This window comes from Salvelinus fontinalis, chromosome 1 (genome assembly GCF_029448725.1).
Source record: "Salvelinus fontinalis isolate EN_2023a chromosome 1, ASM2944872v1, whole genome shotgun sequence".
Lineage (NCBI taxonomy): Eukaryota > Metazoa > Chordata > Actinopteri > Salmoniformes > Salmonidae > Salvelinus > Salvelinus fontinalis.
Window position 1 is genome coordinate 7,532,460 of NC_074665.1, and position 18,404 is coordinate 7,550,863.

Here is an 18,404-nt window from a genome sequence, read left to right on the forward strand (position 1 = left end):
GGACCTGTCAGACAGGATTCCAATATGGCTGCCACCCAGAAATGCCGGCACATTCTTGGCACCAGAACGAGGCTCGCCGGCCAAGGGGGGCCGTGGGGAGGGGTGGTGGACGGAGGGGTAGAGTGTTACCCTCAAAGTCTTGTCCACCCTCACAAAACACCCTAAGACTATAGAACAAAGTTTCTCCCTGCTTTGGTGTTTCCGTTTTCCTCAGTCTCTCGCTTTTCCTTATGTCCCAGCATGCTTTTCTCTATTCTCTCATCCCTCTTACCCTGCTTCTTTCTATGCCCTCTCCAATCTCTCTTTCTCTCTTCTCGTCCATTGATCTAGGGCCTTTTCAGCATTGGTGCTATCTAAGATAAATAAACCTCATTGTTACTGGGAGTTTCCACTGTTGGCCTTGCACAATCCCAAGGGAGGGGTATCACTCTTCTGTCGTCTTCCCGCTCCCTCTCTCTCCTCCTCTTCCTCACCAACTTAGTCAGTCACTCAGTCATTCCTGTTGTCTTTCTCCTTTTCTATTCTCTCACACGTTTATCCCTGACTCACTTCCTGTCTGCTTGTATGTGTGTCAGAGACATCCCACCACAGTTTATCAGACCCCTGGGCCCCAGTGGGAAGGGAACTGTGGTAACATGCCTGTTGCTGTGGCAACATCATGAAGAGAGGTCAACATTTCCTCCAATAGGGAGAAGCTGTTTAGTACTCCTATAGGGAGAAGCTGTTTAGTACTCCTATAGGGAGAAGCTGTTTAGTACTCCTATAGGGAGAAGCTGTTTAGTACTCCTATAGGGAGAAGCTGTTTAGTACTCCTATAGGGAGAAGCTGTTTAGTACTCCTATAGGGAGAAGCTGTTTAGTACTCCTATAGGGAGAAGCTGTTTAGTACTCCTATAGGGAGAAGCTGTTTAGTACTCCTATAGGGAGAAGCTGTTTAGTACTCCTATAGGGAGAAGCTGTTTAGTACTCCTATAGAGAGAAGGTGTTTAGTACTCCTATAGAGAGAAGCTGTTTAGTACTCCTATAGAGAGAAGGTGTTTAGTACTCCTATAGAGAGAAGGTGTTTAGTACTCCTATAGAGAGAAGGTGTTTAGTACTCCTATAGGGAGAAGGTGTTTAGTACTCCTATAGGGAGAAGGTGTTTAGTACTCCTATAGGGAGAAGCTGTTTAGTACTCCTATAGGGAGAAGCTGTTTAGTACTCCTATAGGGAGAAGCTGTTTAGTACTCCTATAGGGAGAAGCTGTTTAGTACTCCTATAGGGAGAAGCTGTTTAGTACTCCTATAGGGAGAAGCTGTTTAGTACTCCTATAGGGAGAAGCTGTTTAGTACTCCTATAGAGAGAAGGTGTTTAGTACTCCTATAGAGAGAAGGTGTTTAGTACTCCTATAGAGAGAAGCTGTTTAGTACTCCTATAGGGAGAAGCTGTTTAGTACTCCTATAGAGAGAAGCTGTTTAGTACTCCTATAGAGAGAAGGTGTTTAGTACTCCTATAGAGAGAAGGTGTTTAGTACTCCTATAGAGAGAAGGTGTTTAGTACTCCTATAGGGAGAAGGTGTTTAGTACTCCTATAGGGAGAAGGTGTTTAGTACTCCTATAGAGAGAAGGTGTTTAGTACTCCTATAGAGAGAAGGTGTTTAGTACTCCTATAGAGAGAAGGTGTTTAGTACTCCTATAGGGAGAAGGTGTTTAGTACTCCTATAGGGAGAAGCTGTTTAGTACTCCTATAGGGAGAAGGTGTTTAGTACTCCTATAGAGAGAAGGTGTTTAGTACTCCTATAGAGAGAAGCTGTTTAGTACTCCTATAGAGAGAAGGTGTTTAGTACTCCTATAGAGAGAAGGTGTTTAGTACTATAGAGAGAAGGTGTTTAGTACTCCTATAGGGAGAAGGTGTTTAGTACTCCTATAGAGAGAAGGTGTTTAGTACTCCTATAGAGAGAAGGTGTTTAGTACTCCTATAGAGAGAAGCTGTTTAGTACTCCTATAGAGAGAAGCTGTTTAGTACTCCTATAGAGAGAAGGTGTTTAGTACTCCTATAGGGAGAAGCTGTTTAGTACTCCTATAGAGAGAAGCTGTTTAGTACTCCTATAGGGAGAAGCTGTTTAGTACTCCTATAGGGAGAAGGTGTTTAGTACTCCTATAGAGAGAAGGTGTTTAGTACTCCTATAGAGAGAAGCTGTTTAGTACTCCTATAGGGAGAAGGTGTTTAGTACTCCTATAGAGAGAAGGTGTTTAGTACTCCTATAGAGAGAAGGTGTTTAGTACTCCTATAGAGAGAAGGTGTTTAGTACTCCTATAGGGAGAAGGTGTTTAGTACTGTAAGTCGCTCTGGATAAGAGCGTCTGCTAAATGACTTAAATGTAATGTATAGAGAGAAGCTGTTTAGTACTCCTACAGAGAGAAGCTGTTTAGTACTCCTATAGGGAGAAGCTGTTTAGTCCTCCTATAGGGAGAAGCTGTTTAGTACTCCTATAGGGAGAAGCTGTTTAGTACTCCTATAGGGAGAAGGTGTTTAGTACTCCTATAGGGAGAAGGTGTTTAGTACTCCTATAGAGAGAAGGTGTTTAGTACTCCTATAGGGAGAAGGTGTTTAGTACTCCTATAGGGAGAAGCTGTTTAGTACTCCTACAGAGAGAAGCTGTTTAGTACTCCTATAGGGAGAAGCTGTTTAGTCCTCCTATAGGGAGAAGCTGTTTAGTACTCCTATAGGGAGAAGCTGTTTAGTACTCCTATAGGGAGAAGGTGTTTAGTACTCCTATAGAGAGAAGGTGTTTAGTACTCCTATAGAGAGAAGGTGTTTAGTACTCCTATAGAGAGAAGCTGTTTAGTACTCCTATAGGGAGAAGGTGTTTAGTACTCCTATAGGGAGAAGGTGTTTAGTACTCCTATAGAGAGAAGGTGTTTAGTACTCCTATAGGGAGAAGCTGTTTAGTACTCCTATAGGGAGAAGGTGTTTAGTACTCCTATAGAGAGAAGGTGTTTAGTACTCCTATAGAGAGAAGGTGTTTAGTACTCCTATAGAGAGAAGCTGTTTAGTACTCCTATAGAGAGAAGGTGTTTAGTACTCCTATAGAGAGAAGGTGTTTAGTACTCCTATAGAGAGAAGCTGTTTAGTACTCCTATAGAGAGAAGGGGTTTAGTACTCCTATAGGGAGAAGCTGTTTAGTACTCCTATAGGGAGAAGCTGTTTAGTACTCCTATAGAGAGAAGCTGTTTAGTACTCCTATAGAGAGAAGCTGTTTAGTACTCCTATAGGGAGAAGCTGTTTAGTACTCCTATAGGGAGAAGGTGTTTAGTACTCATATAGGGAGTTGGGGAACAGGGCCAAAACACAGCCCAAACCCACCAACCAGAGCCCCACCATACAGCCAAGCCAAGCCGTACTACCCAGAACAAAAGACACCTGACAGTCAAGCCAGAAAACACCAAAATATAGCAAAGGAGTAGTAATATCTAGGGCCTAAAGAGACTACATTATGAAGTGATAATATTATGCCTGGTGTCTGTAGCCAACATCCAAGACAATCAGTATGAGCAGGGGTGGATACACACAGTCTTGCCTATACTGGAAATTCTTGTGACGGTGCCCACGTCCATCTGTGCCTGTCTGCATTCCTTTGCTCTGCCAAAAGCGCTTTGATTATGTCAGCACTTAATCTGGCGAATGATTGACAGCGCTGGGTCAGGGGGGGTAATCCTGTGTGTGAGTGACAGGAGGAGAGGGGGGGGAGGGGGCTCCAGGTGAGGAGCAGAGGGGTCACAGAATCTAGGTGACCCCGCCCCCCTCTCCACAGGTCCACACACCTCAGTGGAAAAACTCAAATAGAAACACAGAGAGAGACAGATGGAATTTCTGACATTCTGAAGAGGATTGATAATCATTAAAAACAAAGATATGTTTCAAAGATGACACACACACACACACACACACACACACACACACACACACACACACACACACACACACACACACACACACACACACACACACACACACACACCTGTCTGCTCTGCTGCCAGCATCACCATAACACTGATGAAGTCATTCTAGTCAGGTGAGAGGAATTAACATGGTAACTTGAAGAGGGGTGTTTGGAAGGGCAATTATTTGATATGGATGAGAGTACAGCTAACAGTAGAGAGGAGCAGGTTAGAGTATAGCAGGCTAGAGTATAGCTAACAGTAGAGAGGAGCAGGTTAGAGTATAGCTAACAGTGGAGAGGAGCAGGTTAGAGTATAGCTAACAGTGGAGAGGAGCAGGTTAGAGTATAGCAGGTTAGAGTATAGCTAACAGTAGAGAGGAGCAGGTTAGAGTATAGCTAACAGTGGAGAGGAGCAGGTTAGAGTATAGCTAACAGTAGAGAGGAGCAGGTTAGAGTATAGCTAACAGTAGAGAGGAGCAGGTTAGAGTATAGCTAACAGTGGAGAGGAGCAGGTTAGAGTATAGCTAACAGTAGAGAGGAGCAGGTTAGAGTATAGCTAACAGTAGAGAGGAGCAGGTTAGAGTATAGCTAACAGTAGAGAGGAGCAGGTTAGAGTATAGCTAACAGTAGAGAGGAGCAGGTTAGAGTATAGCTAACAGTAGAGAGGAGCAGGTTAGAGTATAGCTAACAGTAGAGAGGAGCAGGGTAGAGTATAGCTAACAGTAGAGAGGAGCAGGTTAGAGTATAGCTAACAGTAGAGAGGAGCAGGTTAGAGTATAGCTAACAGTAGAGAGGAGCAGGTTAGAGTATAGCTAACAGTAGAGAGGAGCAGGGTAGAGTATAGCTAACAGTAGAGAGGAGCAGGTTAGAGTATAGCTAACAGTAGAGAGGAGCAGGTTAGAGTATAGCTAACAGCAGAGAGGAGCAGGTTAGAGTATAGCTAACAGTAGAGAGGAGCAGGTTAGAGTATAGCTAACAGTAGAGAGGAGCAGGTTAGAGTACAGCTAACAGTGGAGAGGAGCAGGTTAGAGTATAGCTAACAGTAGAGAGGAGCAGGTTAGAGTATAGCTAACAGTAGAGAGGAGCAGGTTAGAGTATAGCTAACAGTAGAGAGGAGCAGGTTAGAGTATAGCTAACAGTAGAGAGGAGCAGGTTAGAGTATAGCTAACAGTAGAGAGGAGCAGGTTAGAGTATAGCTAACAGTAGAGAGGAGCAGGTTAGAGTATAGCTAACAGTAGAGAGGAGCAGGTTAGAGTATAGCTAACAGTAGAGAGGAGCAGGTTAGAGTATAGTTAACAGTGGAGAGGAGCAGGTTAGAGTATAGCTAACAGTAGAGAGGAGCAGGTTAGAGTATAGCTAACAGTAGAGAGGAGCAGGTTAGAGTATAGCTAACAGTAGAGAGGAGCAGGTTAGAGTATAGCTAACAGTAGAGAGGAGCAGGTTAGAGTATAGCTAACAGTAGAGAGGAGCAGGTTAGAGTATAGCAGGCTAGAGTATAGCTAACAGTAGAGAGGAGCAGGTTAGAGTACAGCTAACAGCAGAGAGGAGCAGGTTAGAGTACAGCTAATAGTAGAGAGGAGCAAGTTAGAGTATAGCTAACAGTAGAGAGGAGCAGGTTAGAGTATAGCTAACAGTAGAGAGGAGCAGGTTAGAGTATAGCTAACAGTAGAGAGGAGCAGGTTAGAGTATAGCTAACAGTAGAGAGGAGCAGGGTAGAGTATAGCAGGTTAGAGTATAGTTAACAGTAGAGAGGAGCAGGTTAGAGTATAGCAGGTTAGAGTATAGTTAACAGTAGAGAGGAGCAGGTTAGAGTATAGTTAACAGTGGAGAGGAGCAGGTTAGAGTATAGCTAACAGTAGAGAGGAGCAGGTTAGAGTATAGCTAACAGTGGAGAGGAGCAGGTTAGAGTATAGCAGGTTAGAGTATAGCTAACAGTAGAGAGGAGCAGGTTAGAGTATAGTTAACAGTGGAGAGGAGCAGGTTAGAGTATAGCTAACAGTAGAGAGGAGCAGGTTAGAGTATAGCTAACAGTGGAGAGGAGCAGGTTAGAGTATAGCAGGTTAGAGTATAGCTAACAGTAGAGAGGAGCAGGTTAGAGTATAGTTAACAGTGGAGAGGAGCAGGTTAGAGTATAGCTAACAGTAGAGAGGAGCAGGTTAGAGTATAGCTAACAGTGGAGAGGAGCAGGTTAGAGTATAGCAGGTTAGAGTATAGCTAACAGTAGAGAGGAGCAGGTTAGAGTATAGCTAACAGTAGAGAGGAGCAGGTTAGAGTATAGCTAACAGTAGAGAGGAGCGGGTTAGAGTATAGCTAACAGTAGAGAGGAGCAGGTTAGAGTATAGCAGGCTAGAGTATAGCTAACAGTAGAGAGGAGCAGGTTAGAGTACAGCTAACAGCAGAGAGGAGCAGGTTAGAGTACAGCTAACAGTAGAGAGGAGCAAGTTAGAGTATAGCTAACAGTAGAGAGGAGCAGGTTAGAGTATAGCTAACAGTAGAGAGGAGCAGGTTAGAGTATAGTTAACAGTGGAGAGGAGCAGGTTAGAGTATAGCTAACAGTAGAGAGGAGCAGGTTAGAGTATAGCTAACAGTAGAGAGGAGCAGGTTAGAGTATAGCAGGCTAGAGTATAGCTAACAGTAGAGAGGAGCAGGTTAGAGTACAGCTAACAGTAGAGAGGAGCAAGTTAGAGTATAGCTAACAGTAGAGAGGAGCAGGTTAGAGTATAGCTAACAGTAGAGAGGAGCAGGTTAGAGTATAGCTAACAGTAGAGAGGAGCAGGTTAGAGTATAGCTAACAGTAGAGAGGAGCAGGGTAGAGTATAGCTAACAGTAGATAGGAGCAGGGTAGAGTATAGCTAACAGTAGAGAGGAGCAGGGTAGAGTATAGCTAACAGTGGAGAGGAGCAGGTTAGAGTATAGCAGGTTAGAGTATAGCTAACAGTAGAGAGGAGCAGGTTAGAGTATAGCTAACAGTAGAGAGGAGCAGGTTAGAGTATAGCTAACAGTAGAGAGGAGCAGGTTAGAGTATAGCTAACAGTAGAGAGGAGCAGGGTAGAGTATAGCTAACAGTAGAGAGGAGCAGGTTAGAGTATAGCTAACAGTAGAGAGGAGCAGGTTAGAGTACAGCTAACAGTAGAGCGGAGCAGGGTAGAGTATAGCTAACAGTAGAGAGGAGCAGGTTAGAGTATAGCTAACAGTAGAGAGGAGCAGGTTAGAGTATAGCTAACAGTAGAGAGGAGCAGGTTAGAGTACAGCTAACAGTAGAGAGGAGCAGGGTAGAGTATAGCATTCATTCTCTCCAAGATGGCTTAGCAGTTCAGACGTCATTTCTGTTTCGTATTGTCGTGTCCTATATATATATATATTTACACCTTTCTTCGCATATCTTTTATATATTTTATTATCCAAGAACTCAACTACAAATGCTTTCCTGCAAAAGCTTTCCTGCAACCCGCTTCACCAATTACAAAAAAGTATTATTTACCTCAAATCTGAAAATCCACCGTGGAAGCTAGCCAGGGGATAATTCAGAAGCTAGCCAGAAAGCTAACCAGAAGCTATCCGATAGCTAGCCAGAAGCTAATCTGTAGCTGCCCAGAAATTAGCCGGTCTGCTGGCTAGCGTGGGTGTTTCAGCTGCCCACGTTTTGTGGTCATCAGCTATTCCTTTAGCTCGATAATCTACCGGCACTTTTGTGCAACGCGACTCGGACCGGAGCATTCCGGGACTTTTTTTTCTCTCAGTTTCCCCGGATTTCAGCCGCAGGCTCTGGACTCAAATCATTCCGGAGCTAGCCAGCTGAGGAGTTCCATCAGCCATTCCTGGGCTACAGTCACCTATCCGGACCCGTTTTTTTTGTTTTTGTTTTGTTGTTGCTGCAGATACGGAGCCCCACCGGGCCTTCACGACTGACTGCCGACGTTATCTGCCCGAGGGAGTTATCCAACTGGCACCTCCGTCCCGACGTTACCTGAACGCTCATCTGGGGCCCGCTAACCGTTAGCTGTCTCATCGGCTGCTATCTGAATAAGAATATCGAACAATTATTACTATTATTATTATTATTTTTTTTTTTCTTGGGTCACTATATCTATTTTGCCAATTTGGATTGATCCCCTCTACCACACGGAACCCCACTAACCTACCGACGGAAACGCACGAGGTATCTACAAATAGACTTCCATACTATGCTATCTTGCTACCGATAGCCATCTACCCGGCCAGCTGTCTGGATCGCCGTGACCCCAACCAACCTCTACTCACTGGACCCTTATTGATCACTCGATTAAGCATGCATCTCCTTAATGTAAATATGTCTTGTCCATTGCTGTTCTGGTTAGTGTTTATTGGCTTATTTCACTGTAGAGCCTCTAGCCCTGCTCACTATACCATATCCAACCTCACAGTTCCACCACCCACATATGCGATGACATCACCTGGTTTCAATGATGTTTCTAGAGACAATATCTCTCTCATCATCACTCAATACCTAGGTTTACCTCCACTGTATTCACATCCTACCATACCTTTGTCTGTACATTATTCCTTTAAGCTATTTTATCGCCCCCAGAAACTTCCTTTTACTCTCTGCTCTAGAAGTTCTAGACGACCAATTCTCATAGCTTTTAGCCGTACCCTTATCCTACTCCTCCTCTGTTCCTCTGGTGATGTAGAGGTGAATCCAGGCCCTGCAGTACCTAGCTCCACTCCTATTCCCCAGGCGCTCTCTTTTGATGACTTCTGTAACCGTAATAGCCTTGGCTTCATGCATGTTAACATTAGAAGCCTCCTCCCTAAGTTTGTTTTGTTCACTGCTTTAGCACACTCTGCCAACCCGGATGTTTTAGCCGTGTCTGAATCCTGGCTTAGAAAGACCACCAAAAAATCTGACATTTTCATCCCCAACTACAAGATTTTCAGACAAGATAGAACGGCCAAAGGGGGCGGTGTTGCAATCTATTGCAAAGATTGCCTGCAGAGTTCTGTTTTACTATCCAGGTCTGTTCCCAAACAATTTGAACTTCTACTTTTAAAAATCCACCTCTCTAAAAACAAGTCTCTCACCGTTGCCGCCTGCTATAGACCACCCTCTGCCCCCAGCTGTGCTCTGGACACTATATGTGAACTGATTGCCCCCCATCTATCTTCAGAGCTCGTGCTGCTAGGCGACCTAAATTTTAACATGCTTAACACCCCAGCCACCCTACAATCTAAGCTTGATGCCCTCAATCTCACACAAATTATCAATGAACCTACCAGGTACCACCCCAATTCCGTAAACACGGGTACCCTCATAGATATCATCCTAACAAACTTGCCCTCCAAATACACCTCTGCTGTTTTCAACCAAGATCTCAGCGATCACTGCCTCATTGCCTGCATCCGTAATGGGTCAGCGGTCAAACGACCTCCACTCATCACTGTCAAACGCTCCCTGAAACACTTCAGCGAGCAGGCCTTTCTAATCGACCTGGCCGAGGTATCCTGGAAGGATATTGATCTCATCCCGTCAGTAGAGGATGCCTGGACATTTTTTAAAAATGCCTTCCTCACCATCTTGAATAAGCATGCCCCATTCAAGAAATTTAGAACCAGGAACAGATATAGTCCTTGGTTCTCTCCTGACCTGACTGCCCTTAACCAACAGAAAAACATCCTATGGCGTTCTGCATTAGCATCGAACAGCCCCCGTGATATGCAACTTTTCAGGGAAGCTAGAAACCAGTATACACAAGCAGTTAGAAAAGCCAAGGCTAGCTTTTTCAAGCAGAAATTTGCTTCCTGCAACACAAATTAAAAAAGTTCTGGGACACTGTAAAGTCCATGGAGAATAAGAACACCTCCTCCCAGCTTCCAACTGCTCTGAAGATAGGAAACACTGTCACCTCCGACAAATCCACTATAATTGAGAATTTCAATAAGCATTTTTCTACGGCTGGCCATGCTTTCCACCTGGCTACCCCTACCCCGGACAACAGCACTGCCCTCCCCTCTGCTACTCGCCCAAGCCTTCCCCATTTCTCTTTCTCCCAAATACAGTCAGCTGATGTTCTAAAAGAGCTGCAAAATCTGGACCCTTACAAATCAGCCGGGCTAGATAATCTGGACCCTTTCTTTCTAAAACTATCTGCTGAAATTGTTGCCACCCCTATTACTAGCCTTTTCAACCTCTCTTTCGTGTCGTCTGAGATTCCCAAAGATTGGAAAGCAGCTGCGGTTATCCCCCTCTTCAAAGGGGGGGACACTCTTGACCCTAACAGCTACAGACCTATATCTATCCTACCCTGCCTTTCTAAGGTCTTCGAAAGCCAAGTCAACAAACAGATTACCGACCATTTCGAATCCCACCATACCTTCTCCGCTATGCAATCTGGTTTCAGAGCTGGTCATGGGTGCACCTCAGCCACGCTCAAGGTCATAAACGATATCTTAACCGCCATCGATAGGAAACAATACTGTGCAGCCGTATTCATTGACCTGGCCAAGGCTTTTGACTCTGTCAATCACCACATCCTCATCGGCAGACTCGACAGCCTTGGTTTCTCTAATGATTGCCTCGCCTGGTTCACCAACTACTTCTCTGATCGAGTTCAGTGTGTCAAATCGGAGGGTCTGTTGTCCGGGCCTCTGGCAGTCTCCATGGGGGTGCCACAGGGTTCAATTCTTGGACCGACTCTCTTCTCTGTATACATCAATGATGTCGCTCTTGCTGCTGGTGATTCTCTGATCCACCTCTACGCAGACGACACTATTCTGTATACTTCTGGCCCTTCTTTTGACACTGTGTTAACAACCCTCCAGGCGAGCTTCAATGCCATACAACTCTCCTTCCGTGGCCTCCAATTGCTCTTAAATACAAGTAAAACTAAATGCATGCTCTTCAACCGATCGCTGCCTGCACCTGCCCGCCTGTCCAACATCACTACTCTGGACGGCTCTGATTTAGAATATGTGGACAACTACAAATACCTAGGTGTCTGGTTAGACTGTAAACTCTCCTTCCAGACTCACATCAAACATCTCCAATCCAAAGTTAAATCTAGAATTGGCTTCCTATTCCGCAAGAAAGCATCCTTCACTCATGCTTCCAAACATACCCTTGTAAAACTGACCATCCTACCAATCCTCGACTTCGGTGATGTCATTTACAAAATAGCCTCCAAAACCCTACTCAATAAATTGGATGCAGTCTATCACAGTGCCATCCGTTTTGTCACCAAAGCCCCATATACTACCCACCACTGCGACCTGTACACTCTCGTTGGCTGGCCCTCGCTTCATACTCGTCGCCAAACCCACTGGTTCCAGGTCATCTACAAGACCCTGCTAGGTAAAGTCCCCCCTTATCTCAGCTCGCTGGTCACCATAGCAACACCTAACTGTAGCACGCGCTCCAGCAGGTTTATCTCTCTGGTCACCCCCAAAACCAATTCTTCCTTTGGCCGCCTCTCCTTCCAGTTCTCTGTTGCCAACGACTGGAACGAACTACAAAAATCTCTGAAACTGGAAACACTTATCTCCCTCACTAGCTTTAAGCACCAGCTGTCAGAGCAGCTCATAGATTACTGCACCTGTACATAGCCCATCTATAATTTAGCCCAAACAACTACCTCTTTACCTACTGTATTTATTTATTTATTTTGCTCCTTTGCACCCCATTATTTCTGTCTCTACTTTGCGCTTTCTTCCACTGCAAACCAACCATTCCAGTGTTTTTAGTTTTTATTTTACTTGCTGTGTTGTATTTACTTCGCCACCATGGCCTTTTTATATTTTTATTTATTTATACATATATTTGTTTGCCTTCACCTCCCTTATCTCACCTCACTTGCTCACATTGTATATAGACTTATTTTTTTTCACTGTATCATTGACTATATGTTTGTTTTACTCCATGTGTAACTATGTGTTGTTGTATGTGTCGAACTGCTCTGCTTTATCTTGGCCAGGTCGCAATTGTAAATGAGAACGTGTTCTCAATTTGCCTACCTGGTTAAATAAAGGTTAAATAAAATAAAATAAATAAAATAATAGCTAACAGTAGAGAGGAGCAGGTTAGAGTACAGCTAACAGTAGAGAGGAGCAGGTTAGAGTATAGCTAACAGTAGAGAGGAGCAGGTTAGAGTATAGCTAACAGTAGAGAGGAGCAGGTTAGAGTATAGCTAACAGTAGAGAGGAGCAGGTTAGAGTATAGCTAACAGCAGAGAGGAGCAGGTTAGAGTATAGCTAACAGTAGAGAGGAGCAGGTTAGAGTATAGCTAACAGTAGAGAGGAGCAGGTTAGAGTATAGCTAACAGTGGAGAGGAGCAGGTTAGAGTATAGCTAACATTAGAGAGGAGCAGGTTAGAGTATAGCTAACAGTGGAGAGGAGCAGGTTAGAGTATAGCTAACAGTGGAGAGAAGCAGGTTAGAGTATAGCTAACAGTAGAGAGGAGCAGGTTAGAGTATAGCTAACAGTAGAGAGGAGCAGGTTAGAGTATAGCTAACAGTGGAGAGGAGCAGGTTAGAGTATAGCTAACAGTAGAGAGGAGCAGGTTAGAGTATAGCTAACAGTGGAGAGGAGCAGGTTAGAGTATAGCTAACAGTAGAGAGGAGCAGGTTAGAGTATTGCTAACAGTAGAGAGGAGCAGGTTAGAGTATAGCTAACAGTGGAGAGGAGCAGGTTAGAGTATAGCAGGTTAGAGTATAGCTAACAGTAGAGAGGAGCAGGTTAAAGTATAGCTAACAGTAGAGAGGAGCAGGTTAGAGTATAGCTAACAGTAGAGAGGAGCAGGTTAGAGTATAGCTAACAGTAGAGAGGAGCAGGTTAGAGTATAGCTAACAGTAGAGAGGAGCAGGTTAGAGTATAGCTAACAGTAGAGAGGAGCAGGTTAGAGTATAGCTAACAGTAGAGAGGAGCAGGTTAGAGTATAGCTAACAGTAGAGAGGAGCAGGTTAGAGTATAGCTAACAGTAGAGAGGAGCAGGTTAGAGTATAGCTAACAGTAGAGAGGAGCAGGTTAGAGTATAGCTAACAGTAGAGAGGAGCAGGATAGAGTATAGCTAACAGTAGAGAGGAGCAGGTTAGAGTATAGCTAACAGTAGAGAGGAGCAGGATAGAGTATAGCTAACAGTAGAGAGGAGCAGGTTAGAGTATAGCTAACAGTAGAGAGGAGCAGGTTAGAGTATAGCTAACAGTAGAGAGGAGCAGGTTAGAGTATAGCTAACAGTAGAGAGGAGCAGGTTAGAGTATAGCTAACAGCAGAGAGGAGCAGGTTAGAGTATAGCTAACAGCAGAGAGGAGCAGGTTAGAGTATAGCTAACAGCAGAGAGGAGCAGGTTAGAGTATAGCTAACAGCAGAGAGGAGCAGGTTAGAGTATAGCTAACAGTAGAGAGGAGCAGGTTAGAGTACAGCTAACAGTGGAGAGGAGCAGGTTAGAGTATAGCTAACAGTAGAGAGGAGCAGGTTAGAGTATAGCTAACAGTAGAGAGGAGCAGGTTAGAGTATAGCTAACAGTAGAGAGGAGAAGGTTAGAGTATAGCTAACAGTAGAGAGGAGCAGGTTAGAGTATAGCTAACAGTAGAGAGGAGCAGGTTAGAGTATAGCTAACAGTAGAGAGGAGCAGGTTAGAGTACAGCTAACAGTAGAGAGGAGCAGGTTAGAGTATAGCTAACAGTAGAGAGGAGCAGGTTAGAGTATAGTTAACAGTGGAGAGGAGCAGGTTAGAGTATAGCTAACAGTAGAGAGGAGCAGGTTAGAGTATAGTTAACAGTAGAGAGGAGCAGGTTAGAGTATAGCTAACAGTAGAGAAGAGCAGGTTAGAGTATAGCTAACAGTAGAGAGGAGCAGGTTAGAGTATAGCTAACAGTAGAGAGGAGCAGGTTAGAGTATAGCAGGCTAGAGTATAGCTAACAGTAGAGAGGAGCAGGTTAGAGTACAGCTAACAGCAGAGAGGAGCAGGTTAGAGTACAGCTAACAGTAGAGAGGAGCAAGTTAAAGTATAGCTAACAGTAGAGAGGAGCAGGTTAGAGTATTGCTAACAGTAGAGAGGAGCAGGTTAGAGTATAGCTAACAGTAGAGAGGAGCAGGTTAGAGTATAGCTAACAGTAGAGAGGAGCAGGTTAGAGTATAGCAGGTTAGAGTATAGTTAACAGTAGAGAGGAGCAGGTTAGAGTATAGCTAACAGTAGAGAGGAGCAGGTTAGAGTATAGCTAACAGTGGAGAGGAGCAGGTTAGAGTATAGCTAACAGTAGAGAGGAGCAGGTTAGAGTATAGCTAACAGTGGAGAGAAGCAGGTTAGAGTATAGCTAACAGTAGAGAGGAGCAGGTTAGAGTATAGCTAACAGTGGAGAGGAGCAGGTTAGAGTATAGCTAACAGTGGAGAGGAGCAGGTTAGAGTATAGCTAACAGTAGAGTGGAGCAGGTTAGAGTATAGCTAACAGTGGAGAGGAGCAGGTTAGAGTATAGCTAACAGTGGAGAGGAGCAGGTTAGAGTATTGCTAACAGTAGAGAGGAGCAGGTTAGAGTATAGCAGGTTAGAGTATAGCTAACAGTAGAGAGGAGCAGGTTAGAGTATAGCTAACAGTAGAGAGGAGCAGGTTAGAGTATAGCTAACAGTAGAGAGGAGCAGGGTAGAGTATAGCTAACAGTAGAGAGGAGCAGGTTAGAGTATAGCTAACAGTAGAGAGGAGCAGGTTAGAGTATAGCTAACAGTAGAGAGGAGCAGGTTAGAGTATAGCTAACAGTAGAGAGGAGCAGGTTAGAGTATAGCTAACAGTAGAGAGGAGCAGGTTAGAGTATAGCTAACAGTAGAGAGGAGCAGGTTAGAGTATAGCTAACAGTAGAGAGGAGCAGGTTAGAGTATAGCTAACAGTAGAGAGGAGCAGGTTAGAGTATAGCTAACAGTAGAGAGGAGCAGGTTAGAGTATAGCTAACAGTAGAGAGGAGCAGGGTAGAGTATAGCTAACAGTAGAGAGGAGCAGGTTAGAGTATAGCTAACAGTAGAGAGGAGCAGGTTAGAGTATAGCTAACAGTAGAGAGGAGCAGGTTAGAGTATAGCTAACAGTAGAGAGGAGCAGGTTAGAGTATAGCTAACAGTAGAGAGGAGCAGGGTAGAGAACAGCTAACAGTAGAGAGGAGCAGGTTAGAGTATAGCTAACAGTAGAGAGGAGCAGGTTAGAGTATAGCTAACAGCAGAGAGGAGCAGGTTAGAGTATAGCTAACAGTAGAGAGGAGCAGGTTAGAGTATAGCTAACAGTAGAGAGGAGCAGGTTAGAGTACAGCTAACAGTGGAGAGGAGCAGGTTAGAGTATAGCTAACAGTAGAGAGGAGCAGGTTAGAGTATAGCTAACAGTAGAGAGGAGCAGGTTAGAGTATAGCTAACAGTAGAGAGGAGCAGGTTAGAGTATAGCTAACAGTAGAGAGGAGCAGGTTAGAGTATAGCTAACAGTAGAGAGGAGCAGGTTAGAGTATAGCTAACAGTAGAGAGGAGCAGGTTAGAGTATAGCTAACAGTAGAGAGGAGCAGGTTAGAGTATAGCTAACAGTAGAGAGGAGCAGTTTAGAGTATAGTTAACAGTGGAGAGGAGCAGGTTAGAGTATAGCTAACAGTAGAGAGGAGCAGGTTAGAGTATAGTTAACAGTAGAGAGGAGCAGGTTAGAGTATAGCTAACAGTAGAGAGGAGCAGGTTAGAGTATAGCTAACAGTAGAGAGGAGCAGGTTAGAGTATAGCTAACAGTAGAGAGGAGCAGGTTAGAGTACAGCTAACAGCAGAGAGGAGCAGGTTAGAGTACAGCTAATAGTAGAGAGGAGCAAGTTAGAGTATAGCTAACAGTAGAGAGGAGCAGGTTAGAGTATAGCTAACAGTAGAGAGGAGCAGGTTAGAGTATAGCTAACAGTAGAGAGGAGCAGGTTAGAGTATAGCTAACAGTAGAGAGGAGCAGGTTAGAGTATAGCAGGTTAGAGTATAGTTAACAGTAGAGAGGAGCAGGTTAGAGTATAGTTAACAGTAGAGAGGAGCAGGTTAGAGTATAGCAGGTTAGAGTATAGTTAACAGTAGAGAGGAGCAGGTTAGAGTATAGTTAACAGTAGAGAGGAGCAGGTTAGAGAATAGCTAACAGTGGAGAGGAGCAGGTTAGAGTATAGCAGGTTAGAGTATAGCTAACAGTAGAGAGGAGCAGGTTAGAGTATAGCTAACAGTAGAGAGGAGCAGGTTAGAGTATAGCTAACAGTAGAGAGGAGCGGGTTAGAGTATAGCTAACAGTAGAGAGGAGCAGGTTAGAGTATAGCAGGCTAGAGTATAGCTAACAGTAGAGAGGAGCAGGTTAGAGTACAGCTAACAGCAGAGAGGAGCAGGTTAGAGTACAGCTAACAGTAGAGAGGAGCAAGTTAGAGTATAGCTAACAGTAGAGAGGAGCAGGTTAGAGTATAGCTAACAGTAGAGAGGAGCAGGTTAGAGTATAGCTAACAGTAGAGAGGAGCAGGTTAGAGTATAGCAGGTTAGAGTATGGTTAACAGTAGAGAGGAGCAGGTTAGAGTATAGTTAACAGTAGAGAGGAGCAGGTTAGAGTATAGCAGGTTAGAGTATAGTTAACAGTAGAGAGGAGCAGGTTAGAGTATAGTTAACAGTGGAGAGGAGCAGGTTAGAGTATAGCTAACAGTAGAGAGGAGCAGGTTGGAGTATAGCTAACAGTAGAGAGGAGCAGGTTAGAGTATAGCAGGCTAGAGTATAGCTAACAGTAGAGAGGAGCAGGTTAGAGTACAGCTAACAGTAGAGAGGAGCAAGTTAGAGTATAGCTAACAGTAGAGAGGAGCAGGTTAGAGTATAGCTAACAGTAGAGAGGAGCAGGTTAGAGTATAGCTAACAGTAGAGAGGAGCAGGTTAGAGTATAGCTAACAGTAGAGAGGAGCAGGGTAGAGTATAGCTAACAGTAGAGAGGAGCAGGGTAGAGTATAGCTAACAGTAGAGAGGAGCAGGGTAGAGTATAGCTAACAGTGGAGAGGAGCAGGTTAGAGTATAGCAGGTTAGAGTATAGCTAACAGTAGAGAGGAGCAGGTTAGAGTATAGCTAACAGTAGAGAGGAGCAGGTTAGAGTATAGCTAACAGTAGAGAGGAGCAGGTTAGAGTATAGCTAACAGTAGAGAGGAGCAGGGTAGAGTATAGCTAACAGTAGAGAGGAGCAGGTTAGAGTATAGCTAACAGTAGAGAGGAGCAGGTTAGAGTACAGCTAACAGTAGAGCGGAGCAGGGTAGAGTATAGCTAACAGTAGAGAGGAGCAGGTTAGAGTATAGCTAACAGTAGAGAGGAGCAGGTTAGAGTATAGCTAACAGTAGAGAGGAGCAGGTTAGAGTATAGCTAACAGAGGAGAGGAGCAGGTTAGAGTATAGCAGGTTAGAGTATAGCTAACAGTAGAGAGGAGCAGGTTAGAGTATAGCTAACAGTAGAGAGGAGCAGGTTAGAGTATAGCTAACAGTATAGAGGAGCAGGTTAGAGTATAGCAGGTCAGAGTATAGCTAACAGTATAGAGGAGCAGGTTAGAGTATAGCAGGTTAGAGTATAGCTAACAGTAATGTGTGCCCGGGCGGACTGGGATATATGGTCAGTGTAAGGTGCAGGAGGTCTTTGGGACCCCTATATGGGGAACTCTTTGGGTAGAGGATAGCTGTAGTATGGGTTGGGAGTATAGGGGTAGTGACAGGACTATGGATGTGTGAGAGTGAGTGTACCTACCTGGGGGACGGATCCATCAAAGCCTTCCCTGTGGACGACCTCCTGGAGATTGTTCAGCAGAGAGGAGTACGTCTCTGGCATAGGGCTGGAGAGAGGGTGAAGAGGAAAGGTAAAGAGAGTGTGAAGAGGAGAGGTAAAGAGAGTGTGAAGAGGAGAGGTAAAGAGAGTGTGAAGAGGAGAGGTAAAGAGAGGGAAGAGGAGAGGTAAAGAGAGGGAAGAGGAGAGGTAAAGAGGGTGAAGAGGAGAGGTAAAGAGAGGGTGAAGAGGAGAGGTAAAGAGAGGGTGAAGAGGAGAGGTAAAGAGAGGGGGAAGAGGAGAGGTAGAGAGGGTGAAGAGGAGAGGTGAAGAGAGGGTGAAGAGGAGAGGTGAAGAGAGGGTGAAGAGGAGAGGTGAAGAGAGGGTGAAGAGGAGAGGTAAAGAGAGGGTGAAGAGGAGAGGTAAAGAGAGGGAAGAGGAGAGGTGAAGAGAGGGTGAAGAGGAGAGGTAAAGAGAGGGTGAAGAGGAGAGGTAGAGAGGGAAGAGGAGAGGTAGAGAGAGAGGGAAGAGGGGAGGTAAAGAGGAGAGGTAGAGAGGGAAGAGAAGAGGTAGAGAGAGGGTGAAGAGGAGAGGTAGAGAGGGAAGAGGGAAGGTAAAGAGAGGGTGAAGAGGAGAGGTAAAGAGAGGGTGAGGAGGAGAGATAAAGAGAGGGTGAAGAGGAGAGGTAGAGAGGGAAGAGGAGAGGTAAAGCGAGGGAAGAGGGAAGGTAAAGAGAGGGTGAAGAGGAGAGGTGAAGCGAGG

At 44.7% G+C, this 18,404-nt stretch overlaps 1 protein-coding gene across 2 annotated transcripts in view; it reads right to left on the reverse strand.

The window, feature by feature from the left end:
* The window catches only part of elp4 (elongator acetyltransferase complex subunit 4), a 143,659-nt gene that overhangs the window by 107,734 nt on the left and 17,521 nt on the right, over positions 1–18,404 (reverse strand). For both annotated transcript variants that reach the window (XM_055863753.1, XM_055863839.1), the window contains exon 6: positions 17,628–17,712. In XM_055863753.1, coding sequence (XP_055719728.1) covers positions 17,628–17,712 — 85 coding nt within the window. The remainder of the gene's footprint in view (positions 1–17,627; positions 17,713–18,404) is intronic.